At 50.3% G+C, this 17,773-nt stretch overlaps 1 protein-coding gene across 1 annotated transcript; it reads right to left on the reverse strand.

The window, feature by feature from the left end:
- Nucleotides 1–12,104: 12,104 nt before the first annotated feature.
- Nucleotides 12,105–17,081, reverse strand: CFAP20 (cilia and flagella associated protein 20). The gene is given in 7 exon segments (XM_087971859.1): nucleotides 12,105–13,352; nucleotides 13,999–14,109; nucleotides 16,004–16,192; nucleotides 16,313–16,347; nucleotides 16,350–16,423; nucleotides 16,652–16,731; nucleotides 16,887–17,081. Coding segments are annotated over 7 exon segments (579 nt in total). The 5' UTR covers nucleotides 16,971–17,081; the 3' UTR covers nucleotides 12,105–13,346.
- Between the last annotated feature and the right edge of the window lie 692 nt (nucleotides 17,082–17,773).

The raw sequence follows: 17,773 nt of genomic DNA on the forward strand, positions 1-17,773 counted from the left end.
ACCCAGGTACCTTGATCCCTATACTGAAAGTATTCAGGGCAGAAATAGTCCCAATGTTGCCCTATGAGCACGAATTTGTGGGGGGGTGGGGTGGGGGGGCTGAATAAAGCTGCCCCACTTGAACAAGTACAGGGCATTTTTAAAATGTGTCCTGAACATGGATAAGAACTCATCTGCCTTTGCGATCAGAGCAGGAAAAAAAGGATTAATTCCTTACATAGCGGTCTAATAACTAAAATTGTCACAGAGTGAGAGGCTGAGGATCCATTCAAGGAGCCCTGAGAGCCTTCCCAAAATAGCTGAGCTGAACAGGTGAGTGTGGCCCAGCCCAACTCCTGGATCAACCAACTGTCCAAAATTATTTCACAGGAGGGTTTTCTATCCAGCATCTGCTCTCATATTGGCCTCATAGGCAAGGGACATTTTTAAACCGAGAGTCTTCAATATCAAGCTAACATGGAATTCTTGGCTGAAAAGATTGGTTGGTCAAAGAATAAAAGTATCTTTTTTATTCAGAATAATACTTGCCATTGAATCTGACACAGTCTTTAAGAAGGACTTATTCAAGAGCAAGATTTGAGTTATGTCATATTTTGAGAGAACCTGTATATCCAGCAGCCACTGAAAATATTTGTCATATTTCGTTTGACTGTCAATTGTATGCCTCCATAAAGCTTAAATACTTAGCTTCCCTTTTGGAAAGAACAGCTCAGTGGGATCTGAATCACATTTTGTCATCATTCCTCCTGGGCTCAGGGGTGTATAATGGACGTAGAACTGCTTATAACTAAGGCAGCCATCCTACGAGCCCATGGCATTGAACACATTGGGATACCCTGCAAAGGGAGATGTGTGTGTAAATACAGAGCATAGTGTTTTATCCCTTTAATTCTGCCTTTCTTGTTTCAAAATTAGACTATGTACTGTATTTTATTTTATCTTATGGATAAGGTCACAAGACCAATCAATCAATAAACTACAGTATGAGGAAGGAGTTCCGGGCTGGGCGTGAGGAGGGATGGCTTGACTGTACGAGCTGCTAGCCAGCAGAAGAAGCTCTGGCGTCCTAAGTGGAATTGCCCTGTGCAGGAGAGGCCTTCAAACAGAAACTGGAGGGACCTCAGTGGCACAAAAGGTTAAACTAGGTCAGGGGTCTCCAACCTTGGCAACTTTAAGACTTGTGGACTTCAAGTCCCAGAGTTCCTCAGCCAGCAAAGCTTAAGGTCTTGTTGGAAGTTAAAACCCACCCCTCTCCTAGGAAAATGAAATGTTTTAGGATATATTAAAAAGGCAGAATATCTCCCCTGAAAAGAGAAGTAGAAACCCAGAAGCAGAAACTCACCTTAGAAGCAGAAGCTCACAACCACCTTTGTTAATGGGCGGGCCATTAAGGCCTAGGCCCGGGTATTCTACATAACAAAGGCCTCTACCCACCTCACCACCTGGCCTGGGAAGATTGCATCATCCAGCACTCAGGTGAAGCCATGTGGTCCAGCTAAGACCACACCCGTGGGAGTCCGACAGCCAATGGGATGCATTTCTTGCACAGGAACAGGAAACACTTCAGGTGGGGCCCAACAGAGGGTCTATAACTAAGGCACTCTCAGCATCTCAGCCTTTCCCTTCTTTCTTCGTCACCCAGGGCATGTGATCCTGTCCACCATTAAACCATCTTTCCAAGCAGTCACCACGTTTCCAGTGTCTTTCTTCCCCTCTTGGAACTGAACCCAGAAGGCTGTTTCTTCCAACAGTCTTAAAGTGGCCGAGGTTGGGGAGCTCTGCTTTAGGGGACCTTTTTAGGCCCTTCCATCTCCTATGACCCTGTGCTTCCTCAAACGTGTGTATTGTGAGAAGACAACGAGGCAAACACAACCTTCGACAGAAATCCTGCATTTCAGGGGGCTCCAGTTGCAGAAGCCCAAATGCTGTTGCCTACCCCCACCCCCCAAAGCAAAGGAAAGTCCTTGTGATGAGAAACAGTGGAGGGAGGGAGGAATTTTGCCCAGTCCTCAAATCTGAAGCTGGCCCACAAGCCTAAGACAAAGGCCAGCTTTCTTCCCCGCTCCTGAAGGAGGAGAGCAGGGTTGGAACAGGCCCAGGGCTCTGCTGAAGTCCACACTGAGCAGCTTCTGTCTTCGACGTTTAGCTGATGGCGGGACATTCCAGCAATATCTGTCATACATCCTCTGCATCCTGTTAGCGCCTTTCTTTAAGAGAACTCTGGATGGTACAAGACCATCCAGCTGCTCATGGAATTAAGAAAGAAGGGCACCCAAGCCCATCTGCAAATAAATGCCAAACTGTCTTTCCAGCTGGCAGGCAGGAATAAGCCCGTAGGGAAGTGGAAATTTCCACAGCAAAATTCCTGGCAGACTATGAACATTGTTATGCTGTTATAGATGCACTCAGTAGCTGGAAGGATGGAGGTGAAAAGGTGGAGACCTTATTGGAAGAGTCAAGAAGAACCACCAACGTCCTTAGGATGACGGCTAACCACTCGGCCACAAAAGGCAGCAATTGCTGAGCCCACCAGGAATCTGCAAAGCCTTTTTTGCTCATGAAATCTGGGGCAAAACTTGGCCCTAGTCCTGGGGCAGTTTTAAATGCAATAAAATGTCATTTAATAAAATTAAAAAAAAGTTCACCCTTTATTCCCAGGGTGGGCTGCTGGGGGTTCTCAGGGGTCCAGGAGAGCCCTTAGCTAAAATTCTGTGCAGTTTGGAGAACCCCAAATCACACTCCTGGCTGGCCCCGCCCACCCCCCCCACCCCCTCCCAGGGGTCCCCACACGGCCCGTTTGGATGCAGGTAAGTGCAGGCAGGGATGGGATTCTACCAGTTCACACCTATTCACTAGAACTGGTTGTTAACATCCTAAGCAGTTCGGAGAACCAGTTGTTAGAAGATTTTACTGGCCTAATCCTGTAAGGAAGGCAGGAAGGAAACATTCTGGTGTTGCTTACAGAAACTGCCTCTCCGTTAATTACCTTCTTGGCAGGACTGGACTTCCTGTCTCAGGAACTTCTCTGGAGTTTTTTCTCCCTCCTTTGCTGGTACTTTGCTTGTGTGGAGTGACCATTCAAAGTTACAATGGCACTGAAAAAAGTGACTTAGGACCGTTTTTCACACTTACAACTGTTGCAGCATCCCCACAGTCATGAGAGGCCAGGTGAGGAGATGCGTGCCTTGATGTGAGTGATATGGAGTTGGCCACGCCCAGCCAATAACATGACCACCAAGCCACGCCCACCACCTAACCCACGCCCACAGAACCGGTTGTTAAAAAATCTGAATCCCACCCCTGAGTGCAGGGTGTGCGCAGAGGCTCTGGGAGGGCGGAAATGGGCCACTTCCAGCTTCCAGAGAGCCTCCAGAGCCTGAGGAGGCTGTTTTGCCCTCCTGGAGGCTCAAGGAAAGCCTCCGGAGCCTGGAAGGGCAACCCCCGCCCCGGGCGTGATGCAGGAAGGCACCTAAGCCACGCCCACCCAGAGAACCCTTCGCTTTTGCACACCTCCAGCCAGAAGGCAGAATGGCCCAAGCTAGAATTTGGGAGGAGGGTTTGGCTGAATCCTGGCTCCGCTGAAGAGACACACTGTTACCGGTACTGAGGAAAGCAGCTCAGCCTCCCCCTGAGATGGGCTGATCCCCTGTCAGTTCAGGGGGGGAAGAAGTAAAACGGGCCTTGGGTCGACTGACAACCTTTTGTTTAGGGACCAAAGTTACAATGGCACTGAAAAAGTGACATTTTTCACACTAACCACCATGATTAAAATCTGGACACTTGGCAACTGTCCCGTGTTTATGTGTCTCGAGTTGCAGTGTCCTGGGGGTCACGTGATTGATTCCCTTTTGCGACCTTCTGACAAGCAAAGCCAATGGGGAAGCCGGATTAACAACCGTGTTACTAACTTAAGAACTGCAGTGATTCATTTCACAACAGTGGCAAGAAAACAGAGGTGGGATTCAGACAGTTCTGACCAGTTCTGGAGAACCAGTAGCGGAAAATTTGCATAGCCAACCCACCAACCCAGCCAACCCAGCCAACCCACCTCTTTTCTGCCTCCCATCGAGTCCCAGTTGCCCTGCACAGGAGAACAGAGCTGGAAAGCAGGTTGGGGGGGGAGGGAATGGGATTGTGCCTTCCCCTGCCACGCCCACCAAGCCACGCCCACAGACCGGTAGTAAAAAAATTTGAATCCCGCCACTGCAAGAAAAGGTTGAAAAATGGAGCAAAATTCACTTAACCACAGTCTTGCTTAGCAACGGAAATTTTGGGCAAGGTGGATTGATGCCCATCTTAGCCGTGAACGTGGGCCGACAGTCAGCAGGGACCCGAATCATGGCGTCACGGCTGACGGGCAGGAAATGAGGGGATGAGAAAACTGTGGCCGTCCTTGCCTTTATGAAGCTCTGATGGAAGGATCCCAAAGCAACGGGCACCTGATCCTTGGCAGATCCACTTCAGGGCCCAAAAAGATTCAGCCTGGATGACTAGCTGAAGTTCTTCTTCTTCCACGTTGCCCAAAGGTGCTTTTTCAAGAGGCATAACTGGACTTTCTGGTTTTTTCTTTGAAGACATTTCGCTTCTCCTCCAAGAAGCTTCTTCGGCTCTGACTGGATGGTGGGGAAGGGAAGGGTTTACGCTCCTTGCAGAGAGCTGGTCATTTGCGGGTCATTTTAGAGGGTCATTGAGGCCGCTTGGAGGTTTGTCTGTGTCCTCCTCAGACCTGAGTGGTATTTCTGGTTCCTGTAGTCTGTCGTTTTTCTCCCTCTGGAAGTCCATTCCGACTCCTGCGTCAATTCAAAGTGGCCAAAGAAAAACCAGAAAGTCCAGTGGCCTCCTGACAAAACGCCATAGGGACAACCATGACCTGGGGACTGAGAATCTCTAGACTTCTTTTTCCAGGCTTAGTGCCAGGAGCTGGAAGAGGTGCCACGGAGGAGCCACTGGTCCAGTGGAGCAAGGGTGCAAGACGGAGGGAGAGAGTCTGGAAGCCGGCCGGCTCACAGAACAACGGCTGCCTCCTGCAGCTGCCTCGGACTGGCCGGCGGGTGAAGGGAAATGGAAGGAGGAGCAGGGGGGGAGAAAGAAAACTACAGCACTATTTTTCTTTGCTGGAACCAGCTGAGAAGCCCCTGGGCCACATCCGGGTCAGCTAGAAAAAGCCTTAGATGAAATTGTCCGGTTGTGAAAGAGGAAAACCAGGTTTTAGCCTTATGGAACCAAAGTTATTTCCAGACTAAATTAATTAATTCAGGGGTTACCTCTAAGAGCTGCTTAAGCTAGTGAAAAATACTTGTGCTTGTGACAAAATGATTTCCAATTTGGAACAAAAACTGCAGAACAAGATTTTTCTCTTTGCCCAATTAGCTTAAGTCCAAAGAGGATTCTGGACCAACAGGATGATGCAGATGTTTGGCCTTCTTGACTGACCACCGCACAGCTGTGCCAGGCAAAGAGGGAGGCAGTGGGTCTATAATTAGGCAAAGCTGATTAGAGAAATGCCTCTCAAATATTTGGCCTGTGCCCAAGATCCACCACTTGCACTCCCAACTTCTCTATGCTCGGAAGGAGGTTCATGGTGAGATTACAGATTAACAGAGTTGGAAGGGACCTTGTAGGTCATCTAGTCCAACCCCCCCCGCCCAAGCAGACAGAGGGCAGTCCAGTCTCTTCTTGAAAGCCTCCAGTGATAAAGCTCCCACAACTTCCAAAGGCAACTTCTGTTCCATGGGATTGTTCTCAGTCAGAAAATTCCTCCTTATTTCCAAGTTGAATCTCTCTTGATCAAGTTTCCATCCATTATTATTTGTCTGGCCTTCGGGTACCTTGGAAAATAGCTTGACACCCACCCCCCCCTGTTCTGTTGCCTTGCCTTCGGAAGTTGTGGGAGCTTCATCACTTGGAAGCTTTCAAGAAGAGACTGGACTGTCATCTGTTAAAAATGGTGTAGGATCTGCTTGGTAGGGGGGGTTGGACTAGATGACCTACAAGGTCCCTTCCAATTCTCTGTATCTCTCTGTGAAGATTGCACTCCTGCCTCCCCTGGTCCTTCTCTTCCCTAGACTAGTCGTGCCCAGTTCCTGCAACCATTCATCGTCTGTTTTAGCCTCCAGTCCCTTTGTCATCCTGGTTGCTCTTCTCTGCAGGTCGAGTGATGCTTTGGCTGGAACATGCAGGACAAGCGCAGCTGCTGGAGGCCCTGGCATTCTGAGGAACAGCCGGAGCCCAGGCCACAATCCAGGGAAAGCCCTGCTGTGAAATGGACTCCTGAGGGCTTCTACCATGGATCATGGCAGGAACGGATAAACCCAGGAATCAATGGTAGCTTTAAATCCAGGGCAAACCCCGCAAACTGTTATATGGAGGTTAACACAGCTCCGGACTTTAAGGCCTCAGACAGGCCTGTTTGTGGCATCTGCTGAGACGCCCACTTGGCTGCCAGGGAACAGTTGGAAGCAGAAGTCCAAAGGAACCTTCAACTAATGTCTCGAGGCCCAAGGCTGATGCCAGCTCTGCCTGGCCCCTGTCCTTCTGCACATTGGAGTGCCTACCTGCCACCATGGTACAGTTCTTTCCTTGATCTGGTAAATAAAAGCAGACCATTTTCAAGTACCCTTTGCCCCCTGCCAGCCCTTTTCCTGTTCTGGGCCATATGGCACACCTCCTGTTTAGGTTTTGGACTATTGCCGGCTGACGGCAACAGACTGACAATTGGGGCCTCAAGTCTTTTTATATTGTGTCTTTCCAACATTCTGTTGGGATGGAAACTATAAAAAGGGTTATTCCGAGCAGGAATACAGTCAACCATATTCAGATATATAAGTGGTTCCAATTTTTTTGCCTTGGCCTCATATAACCCCGTGGCTACAGAGAAGCATTGCAGGGAAATTCTGCCCTCAGCTGATGGGGTTCGAGGTTGACTCATCCTTCAACCTTCTGAGGTTGGTGAAATGAGGAGCCAGATTGTTGGGGGCCAAGATGCTGACTTTGTAAACTCCCGAGAGAGTGCTGTAAATCAGGGGTCTCCAACCTTGGCAACCTTTAAGCCAGGCGGACTTCAACTCCCAGAAAATCAAAGCTGGCTGAGGAATTGTGGGAGTTGAAGTCCGCCAGGCTTAAAGGTTGCCAAGGTTGGAGACCCCTGATTTACAGCATGATGGAACAGTGTAGAAGTCTACTGCTCTGGGGTCCTGCAGCAACCTCTGGAGAAAAGTGTGCGCTGTGAGAAGCAGACCTTCCTCCTCTGTCCTGCTCGGACTCCTGAGATCCCCATTCTGCCGCTGACACTCAGTACGGAGATGCTTTCTCCCGAAGTTCATTTGTTCATCATTTTCTACTCTACATTTACTCATCTAACGCAGTCAAATCCAGGGACTGAAAGCTGACCCTTCAGAAGAAGCACTGGGCAGCCAGCCAGTCTGCTTGCTGTCCAAGGGGGTCCCTGGCTGGTGGGGGGGGGGGGTCTGAGAGAAGCCCCCAGGCACCCTCCCTCCCACCCCAGGGCTTGGTCCATGGGCAGCAGGTCCCCCTTCCAGGCTATGGGCCTGGAGCAGAGCTGCTCTGCCAGCCAGCAAAGAGCCATCCGGGCGCCCTTTTCTGCTCCATTTTATCGCAGAGGACAATCCTGTCCTCTTTCCTCCCTCTGCTCCGCTGGGAGCAGCAAAAAAAGGCTCTTTCTTTGGTGGCCTTTGAAGAGGGGGGGTGTGTTCCTCTGGGAAAGGGAAGCAGGCCCAGCGGAGGGAGGGCGGGGGGGGAGAAAGAGGCGCCAGGAAGCAGGCAGAGGTCAGGAGGACCAGCACCAGATGCTGAGTGGAGGACAATGGGGGCCTTCTGCTGTCCAGCCAGCCCCCCTGGCCCCCTTGTCCCAGCTGGCCAGGCAACGGCTCCGGCAGAGGTCTTCCTGTTCCCATAGCAGCCCCGAGAGGTCTGCCCTGGGAGAAGCAGCTGAGCAGGTCTTGGGGGATCCCCAGGGAATCACTGGGGAGGGCAGATCAGCGACTGGCGCGTGTTTTACTCAAAAGGTAAAAGGAGTAAAGGAGCCCACTTGGGAGCAAGGGGGGGGGGGCTCTGGCCAGGCTGGGGGCAAGATCTGGCAAGATCTCTGCCACCAGGTTCAGCCTGGGACAGCCAGAAATCCCTGGGAGCTGGCAGGTCAGCCTTGGCAGGAGAAAGGCCTGGAGCCCCACAGCTGCCACCTGTGGGTGTTTCTCCAGTCTCCGCCCAAAGGTGAGAACCATTGTCAGCGGCATGGCTTCCGTCCAGAAGTTGTGGTTGCTCCATCACTGGAGGGTTTCAAGAAGAGATCGAACAATAAACATTTCTAGCTCCCATCAGAGGACCAGAAACCTCCCCTTCACAAGTTACCGGTTGGCATTCTCTGCCAATAGGATGCCATTTTTACTAATTACATTCCCTTATAATTAACATGTATTCAACATTAACGAAAAAGTACACTCTGTGAACGCAAATTTGCTTTTAGTTGTTTCCAGGTCCAAATTTTATTTTACTCCATTTCTACAGCCACCCAGCTCAACCAAGAGACTCTGAATAACAGAAGGACAGCGTTGGAAGGGATCTTGGAGGCATTTAACCTCATGCCATGTCTGGTCCCTTCTTAAAAGCCTCCAGTGACAGAACACTCTGACCCTCAGCATTGAAATCCTTGACCTTCCACACCACAAATCTGTTTTGGATTCATCCAGGGAGCCGACCCACAAGGCAGGCTGGCTTGACCCAGAACCCTGGCCTGGCAGCCTCCATTGACTTCAGCGTGTACCTAGGATTTGGGACCCGTTGTGTGAAGACAGCCACAATGTTCTCCCTGCACAGTGCTCATCAGAACGGTTTTCAGAAATCTGCTGGTAGCTCAGGAACCCAGAAGCCTTTCCCAGGGCTGCTGCACTTGGGCTCCAGAGCAGCTTTCCACTAACCCACGCAGGCCTTGGCGAGAGGCTGCCAGCGGTTTCCACCCTGCACCATTCCTAGCCAAGCAGAGAAGCTGAGGACGCAGCCCTGGAGAGAAGCACTGCCGACCCTCCCCCCCCCGAGGTTTTTCAGGCCTTTCCCTTGACCAGCCATCAGGACGGTTGCCCTTGTGAGTCTTGGGAGCCCAGCAGGAGATGCCCAAGCCTGCGTCCAGCACGGGGAAGGCGAGGGGGAGGGGAGGTGGCCCTGCTCCTGGATTTGGAAGTGGGAGACTTGGAAGAACTTGCAGGAGGAGCAACCGGCTTCCTTGCACAGTCTCAAGGGACGCACCTGAAGAGCGCCACCTGGTGGCCACTTCAACTGACAGAAAACTGCCCCACTCATCCCTTCCAGGAGGGCGGCTGCACTTCTTGGGCAGGGAAAAATCCGCATGGCCCCTTCGTGACATTCACCTCTCTTTCCACTCAGCAGAAAAAGTGTTGAGGAAGCGGGGGGGATATTCTATTTTGGTGGCATTTAGACTGCAGCCCTTTGACTAATTTTCCCCTGCCCTGGCACCAAACCTGGGTCGTCTCTGTCACGTTTTCTTCTTTGGCTTTTTCCACGCTAAAAGGGAAACCTTCTCCGACAAAAGGCCTGAGGGTAGATTGCTCAAAGCAACATGTGGTTAGTTGTCCCCTCGCATCAATGGACAGAACTCCTGGGCTCACACACTTCAGCCTGGAGGGAGGGAGGGAGGGAGGCCAAAACCACACGGGATTTGATTTTGGCTTCTTGACTCCTGGATGAATCTCTGCAGGTTTCTTAGTGAGGTTTCGGGGAAGTGGCTCACCTGCCTCCTTTGCAGGACCGAGCGGGACTGGCCCAACATCACTCGCTGGCTTTGTGCCCGTGGCGAGACTAGAATTCACGCTCCGCCCATTTCTAGTGTGGCACCTTCACCACTGCACCAAACTGGCTCTACCCAAGCCAGAACCAGGCGTGAGTCCAGCTGGAAACCGCGCTCCCTCATCTCTGGAGACCGGCTGCTTGGTCTCCTTTGGTGGCTTGTTTCCTGCCCTGCTTGCAACGGCCTCTTCTTCCACATTGCCTTGGCAGACACACAAGGGTGGAGGTTGAGCAGCCCTTCAAGAGAGACCACCTGAATCAGACAACTTCCAGCAACTCACTCCCTGGTAATTTACGGCTGGCAGGTGCGCATCTTATACAGGTAATCTTCGACTTATGACAATGGAGCCCAAATTTTCTGTTAAGCTTTCCCCCACTTAGACACTGTGGCTGTCATAAGCATGAGTCAGTTGCCAAGGGCCTGAATTTTGATGATGTGATCAGGGGTTTGCAGCAACAGCCGTGTGAAAAACAGTCCTGTCTTTTTTCCAGGGCCGTTGTGACTTTGAAGGGCCACTAAGTGATCGGCTGTAAGGGCTCCCTATGCTTCATTTGTCTGGCCAGCCCAACTGCCCAAAGCGGGGTACCAGCCTGCCAACCTTCCCTGTGACTCCCCTCTGCCTGCAGGAGGCCTGGGTGGGCGGGTGCAGCTGGATGGCCAGACGTTCAGCGCACGTCGTTGGCCCAAAGGGGACCAGACCAGGAAATCCACACCACACATTGTTGGAAGTGTTGTTAGTGACAGGACCTTGCAAATTGTGCTGGACTGCCTCCCATTCTCAAATCTGCACCAAGGAGCTCAGCCTGGCTGGGTGGCCCCCTTCCCTCAACCCCAAAGCGCTACGAGCCCAATGCAGGATGGAGGCTCAGGCCTGGCCTGGGCAAAGAGATGCTCTGCCGTACCAACAGCTTCCTGTAGTCTTTGGCAAGGATCTGTGGCTTTGCTCTTCTCTATGTAAAAGCCATTCATCACATCCCCAGCTCTGATGCTACCAGCAACCCCGACCTCACCACGGCAAAGCTCTAGTGAAACTTAACCTTCGGTTGGCATGTTGTGAATCCAGCTATTCTGCTTTGTAAATCATAGACCATAAATTATAGAGTAGAGCTGGAAGGGACCTTGGAGGTCTTCTAGTCCAGCCCCTCTACCATTTCAGACAAGTGGCTGTCCGGTCTCTTCTTAAAAACCTCCAGTGATGAAGCACCCACTAATTCTAAAAGCAAACTTCAGCTGATTAAACCAAGCGGATTACTTGTCCTCGCTGTTCGGCAGTTTCTCCTTAATTCCAGGTTGCTTCTCTCCTTGATTAGTTTCCATCCATTCTTTCTTGTCTTGCCCTTCGGGTGCTTTGGAGAATAGCTTGACCCCTTCTTCTTTGGGGCAGACCCTCAAATACTGGAAGACAGTTATCATGTCACCCCTAGTTCTTTTCTCTAGACTGGCCATTCCTAATTCTTGCAACCGTTCTCCATGTTTTAGTCTTTAGGAGGTCATTTCTTTGCACTTTTTCCGAAGTTTCAACATCCTTTTTGTAATGTGGTGATCAAAACTGGATGCAGTATTCCAAGTGTGCTCTTACTAATGTTTTATAAAGTGGTACTAATACTTCACATGATTTTGATTCTATGCCTGCTTACACAACCAAGAATTGTATTAGCATTTTTGGCTACCACCGCTGGCTCATGTTTAAATAATTGTCCACTAGGACTCCAAGATCCCTCTCACACTTACTGTTTTTGAGCCAGATTTCACCTAATCTGTACTTGTACCTTTGGTTTTTCCTGCCTAAGTGTAAAACCTTATTTTTCTATACATTGAATTTTATTTTGTTAGATAGGGCCCATTGTTCAAGTCTGTCAAAATCCTTTTGGATCCTGAGCTTTTCTTCTGTGGTGTTGGCTATTCCTGCCAGCTTAGTGTCATCTGCAAATTTAATGAGTTCCCCTTCTATTCCCTCATCTAAGTCTTTTATGAAGATATTGAAGAGTGTTGGGCCTAAGATGGAACCTTGTGGTACCCCACTGTTTACTTCCCTCCATGTAGATTAAGGATGACTCATTGAGTATGGTTTGTCAGCAGTTACAAATCCATCTGGTGGTGATGCTACCTATCCCACACTTTTCTAACTTACCAAGAAGCAGGTTATGGCCTACTTTGTCAAATGCCTTACTGAAATCGAAGTATACTATGTCCACAGCATTTCGCTGGTCTACTAATTTTGTTACTTCGTCAAAGAATGAAATAAGATTGGTTTAGTAAGATCTGTTTTTAACAAACCCATGCTGGCTTCTAGTTATACCTTTATTTGTTATTGGCTGCAACATATGAATCAACCAATCAAACCAAACTAAACCGTACCAAAGTAATCCTGGTCAGTCAACACTGGATTTGGTCAACTTTTTTATCAGAAAGTTCCCTCTCATCCAAGCCCTGATCTTGCTGCAAACCAAAAGCTAACCAAAACAAAAATGGACCAGCTCTGTCCCTTGTCACGTGTCTGTAGCAGAAGCCAAGCCATCTGGGATGGTCCCTTGATGAATTAAAGAGCAAATGCCATTCCCTCCTGCTGGGAAAAAAATCAACTGGTCCCCAGAAGGGTTGCTGACAGAATCTCTTCTAGGCTAGCAAGAGCTCTTCCTATAGCGCCACCTGCTGCTCATCCTTGGGAGCTCAGCAAAACTAGGAAGGGTGCAGCCTGCCCGGCGTCTTCTCGGAGCCTGGCTACCCTCTAGATCAGGGGGGTCAAACTGGCGGCCCACCAGCCAGATCCGTCACATGCAGGCTGTGCCCACCCCACCTCTGCCCATGTGAAAAAGGTAGCAAAATATCATGTGACGGCAACGTGATGTGGCAAGTTTGACCCCTGTGCTCTAGATGGACTAGTAGCAGCCCTGCCCATTAGGTCTCCTCAAAGATTCCTTGGCTTTTCCAATCAATAAAATGCCCGTTTCTACGACTCAGGAGGGTCACAGGTATGCCAAATGTACAATGGCTTAACAGCACGATCTGTGGGCCCTGACCCTATATCCTTGGGGTACAGAGAAGCTGGAAACCTGTGCTTTTACACTGCACTGGCAGGGAGGAACCTTTGGCTCCCAATGGCCAAGAGAGACCAAGCACAGGCTTACAAAGAAAATCAAATATTTAATAGCAGCTTCCAGGACAAGAGTAGCTCACACGCACTTAGGGCAAACACAGAGACAGAGCAAAGAAGGAAACCACTGGCATCTGTGTGGGCACCAGGGTTTCAGAACTGCTTCAACAAAACCCTCCACTTGCCAGGCAAATCAGTTCCACGATTCATGGTCTCCCTAGGAGTGATCCACAACTTCAAAGTGGAGCCCGATTCATCTCTCACACGGAACAATGATATATTTTGTTTTGTTTGGTCCCAGCATCACAGATACCAACTGTTATTAAATATAGTTACTCCAGGAAATCCACACCTACATTTTGTTTCTAATTTAAAAAAAATACTCTTCCATCAGCATCTTCACACTGTTTCTGCCGGAGGCTTCCCATCACGCCATCATTGCTGCATTGGGCAACACGTGCAAAGAGACAAGGTTATTCAATATACACGTAGCAAACTTTTACCTGGACAGAAAAAGTCAACTCTTTGGGCAGCATACATTTCTAGAAATACAAGGCAGGATTTGTTGGGAACATGGTGCCCAACCACAATGAAACTGGGGTTTGAAATGTGGCCTGCGGAAGTGGAACATTCTCACAACAGCAGCAGCGCCCACAGACTGTGAGAGACCAACTCCTTTCCTAAGATGCCTCCCTCAAATGCTGAATGCTAGAAAAAAAACATTCTAATAGGGAGAGCAGCTCAATGGGGGAACTAAGAGAAGCGTGGTCTCTTTTTCAGTCGATGTGTTCGAACGGGGGCTAAACTGCCACTTCTCTGGGGAGAAGCTTCCGAGTGAATTCCTGCACTCAGCATGTGTTTGAACATTGGCAAAGGGAGCCCTTCCAGAATTTATTTTGGGAACACAAGCAAGACACCAACTCCCACAGAGAGCAAGCAATTTCTTGGCCTCAGACATTTTTTTGCTGAGAGCACCAAATGCAACAAATACAACAGGTCTCTCACCCACAACTGCCCTAATGAGAGCTGTAGTTGTAGGACTCTTCATGAAACAGACCATCTCATCCACCCCCCACCTGCTGCTCACCTTTGCCTTGTTCTGGACAGGAATGTAAAGTTTGAACTCAGCAGGAAGCTCGTCCTCAGAGTAAAGTCTGTCAGAGAAGTAAATTCTGCGGATGCGACAGTTTGCATGGATCTGAAAAGGAAATCATATCTGGAGATGCAGCCACTTCAAATCCTAGCCCCATCTAAGAATGGCCTGGCATTTTCATTCAAACCAAATTATCAAAATTTTTACAGTATAGTTCCTGGGGAACAAAATCAAGCAGGCAAAGGGCTATTTATTTATTGGATGCCATCTCCAATCTGGACCTTTACTTCTGGATAGTTAGTTAGAGGGGGGGGGGGGGGGGGGGGGGGGGGGGGGGGGGGGGGGGGGGGGGGGGGGGGGGGGGGGGGGGGGGGGGGGGGGGGGGGGCTTATGCAAATGATAGGTTCAACAATCACAGCCAAAGCCTTTTGGATTTCCCTACAAGCCTCAGCTACCTAGCAAGCTCCTAGTGGCAGCCCTGCAGATCCACTGCCCTTCAAGAGCTCCCTTTCAGATGGACCCAGAGCTCCTGAGCGCAAAGAACCTCTTGTCCATTCTAGGGTTTCTTCTACCCGTATCTGTGTTGAGAAATTGAGAAACAAAGTTCACTGGAAATGTCCTTTGATGAAAAGCTCTAGATCCTTTGATAAATTCTGAAGTTGTTGACTCACCACTATCAAAAGACAATTGCCTCTGATTTTTTTACGGGAAAAACGGGTATTCTGTGTTGCTCGACAAATTACAAACATTTACTATGAGTTCTAATAACAAACATTTTCTACCTAATCCTATCAACTGAGCTGTTCACTCTGAATTCATTTGTTCTGCATGGGCTGCTATTCCAAATTTGGATCCACTCTCCGATTTTAACCCAGCCCAAAGGTCAAACTGGAGTTGATGGGAAACTGTATTCCAGTGTGCCCAAAGACAAATTAAATCACAAAGGAAATAGAGGATCATCTTCTGGTACATTTATTTGCAAAACAAAAAACCCAGAAGCTATCAGCCCATTCTCACTTTTGCTTTTGTAAAAGAATAAAGATTATAAAGCATTTTAAACATTCCGAAGGAAAAGAATATTTTGAATTAAAATTAGGTATTACTATTTTTAAAAAATCAAAGCAATTTGAAGCAATAAATAAAATTTTAGGTGGGCCACCTTACATTATTGATATATAGTGTATATGTATATATGTATGTATGCAGGTCTTGAAGCCAAAAGCACCAGCCTGAAGATGGCGAGTGGGACCTCGTGGAAACGTCACCAAGATACTCTCAATCCTACACGGGAAAAGACCCGAATACTGCAAGACCTGCATACCTGTACCCGTGAAAATCTACGAAAACAAATATGTATGTTTATATAAATATATAAATAAATGCGCTGTATAGTGCAGTGTTGATGTGGTGTCAATGTGTGGAGGGTGGTGTGTTTGTGTTTATTTTCATGGTCATGATGTGCACTGAAGATGGTGTTTGATTTCATTGTATGAGGTGCAATGACAATAAACTAAACTATTTTGTAATGTGAAATAACAGACTCTCATCCCTCTAACTACGAAAAACAAGTCTTGCTTCTTTATGCATTATTTTGTGTCTATTTGATATCTTGGCAGTTCAAATCATCGTTGAAAATGCCATCCTCAAAACCCAACCAACATTGGCTCAAGTGAAGAGGCTGTGGTCCCTTAAGACGGATGTTCTCTCCTATAGTTTTCCTCAGAAGATTCCTTGGCTTTAACAGAAGCACACTTTCTTAGTTTGTGAATTAACAGAACAAAGGAGATAGGTACAGAAAGCGTTTTATATTATAACACAACTTGATTGGAAGAATTATCCAACAATTAGTCAGGAGGACCAGCTCTCCAGAGAGAGGGAGAGAGAGAGAGATCTCTTTTTCATCTTTCCTCTCTCACACCCCCCTTGGGTCTATCAAGGCTTTTTAAGGAGGAAGTAACTTCATGGGCGCCACCAGGAATTAAGCCCTCGGACTCCCTACCTGGACTCTCAGGGTCTCAATGTAGTTGGTGCCATAGGCCCGGCGAGTGAAGTCCGACAGGTTGAACTGGATCTGGTTCCAGCCATCATCCAGGCGCATGGGCATGGTGCAGATGAAAGGCTTCACCCGGGTGGTGCTTTGGTAGTTACTGGCACGGAACCGCCGGCGCACATTTTTATCATCCAGCACCTAAGAGAAGGAGACCTTCCGCTAGTACGGAGGTGCCCTGGGGGAGGAGCCAGCACTGACCCTCCCCAGGCCCCCTGAGGGCGCGGGGGGAGCCGGATTCTGCCCCCTCTGCCCACCAACCTGCACTTCGAAGGTGAAGTATTTCTTCAGGTTTTGATGATCATCACCAAAAAGGGCAACTTGATCCCCAGCGTCTTCTTGGGGTCAGCAGGGCACGTGATGTACGTGGTGCTGCGGAGGGAGGGAAGCAAAGGAAAGGCTGCAACCGGCGACCCTCCCCCAGCCGACCCCCTTTCCCCTCCCCAACACCCCCTTCTCCCCCCAGCTGCGAAATCCCGGCCTGCCCGTCGAGCAGAGGCCGGAGCGGGGAAGCCCAGGCGAAAGTCCCGAGGCAGCTCCTGCCGGAAAGGCCTTCGGGGCCGGAGCGGGGCAGGGACGCCCAGTGGAGCCGCTTCCTACCTGACGTTGGTGCCCTCGATCTCCAGCACCAGCGACTGGATGTCATTGTCGGTGATCCGCTTGATGTGGCCATTCCGCACCTGCGAGGGAAGCGGGAGGAGCAACCGTCGCCCGCCTGGCCGGACCCTCCGCCGGCAGCCTCCCCCACCCCGCGCGGCCTGGCCCGCTCAACCGGGCTGCGCCAAGGCCGAGGAGGCCGGGCCCTTGCCCGCCGGGCCCCGCCACCGGCCGGCACCTTCTTGTCCCAGATCTGCAGCGGCTTGCTCCCGATGCTGTAGAGGATGGACAGGAAGCCGCTCTGGAACGTGTTCTTGAACATCCCGTCGCCGCGGGGCTGCTCCGCCGGGGCGCCTCACGACCGGCCGCCCGTCAGCCGCCTCGCGCGCGCCTCCCTCACGCCGAGGCCCCGGGCGCGGAGGGAAACCAGCGCCTCCTGCGTCCCAGGAGGTGGAGGAACCGCTCCGCCAGCGCCGGCCGCCTTGTGTGTGTGTGGGGGGCGTCGCCAGGAGACGGACTACTTTCAAACGGGACTCGTTTCGCCTCCCTCCCGCTCTGTGTTGTGGGAGATCTCCTGTCGCCGCGGCAACTGGGGGCGGGGCGAGGGGCTCACAAGCCCCGCCCCCGAAATTCAGAAAGGGCGAGGGATTCGCGGAGCCGAAAGACGGGGCTGACGGGCCTCTAAAGCAGGGGCCTCCGACCTTGGCCACTTTAAGTCTGGAGGACTTCAACTCCCAGAATTCCCCAGGCAGCTTTGCTTAAGGTGAGTCTTAAGGTGGCCAAGGTTGCAGGCCCCTGGTCTGGAGGGTGAGCAGCCTCCGTTTTCTCCTCTGAATGGAAAAGTACCTTGTTCTGCAGCTGCGCAGCCTGAGGGAGGGGGCTGCTCTCTCGCCCAGCACGTTTCTCCTGCAGGAGCAGCAGCAGCAAAGCTGGCTGAGGAATTCTGGGAGTTGAAGTCCACAAGTCATAAAGTGGTCAAGGTTGGAGATCCCCTGATCTAGGATAACTCGACCTGATAAATGTTATCCATTTTTGTCACTGGAAATAATGTTGGCAGCAAAAGCTGCCCCAATAGCTGGCTCCCATGAGCGGGAGGGGAGGTGGGGAAGGAGGGGGCCTGGGTCA

The sequence above is a fragment of the Notechis scutatus genome, chromosome 9 (genome assembly GCF_049901735.1).
Source record: "Notechis scutatus isolate UNSWTSFEM ecotype Mainland chromosome 9, rNotScu1.2, whole genome shotgun sequence".
NCBI classification, from domain to species: domain Eukaryota; kingdom Metazoa; phylum Chordata; class Lepidosauria; order Squamata; family Elapidae; genus Notechis; species Notechis scutatus.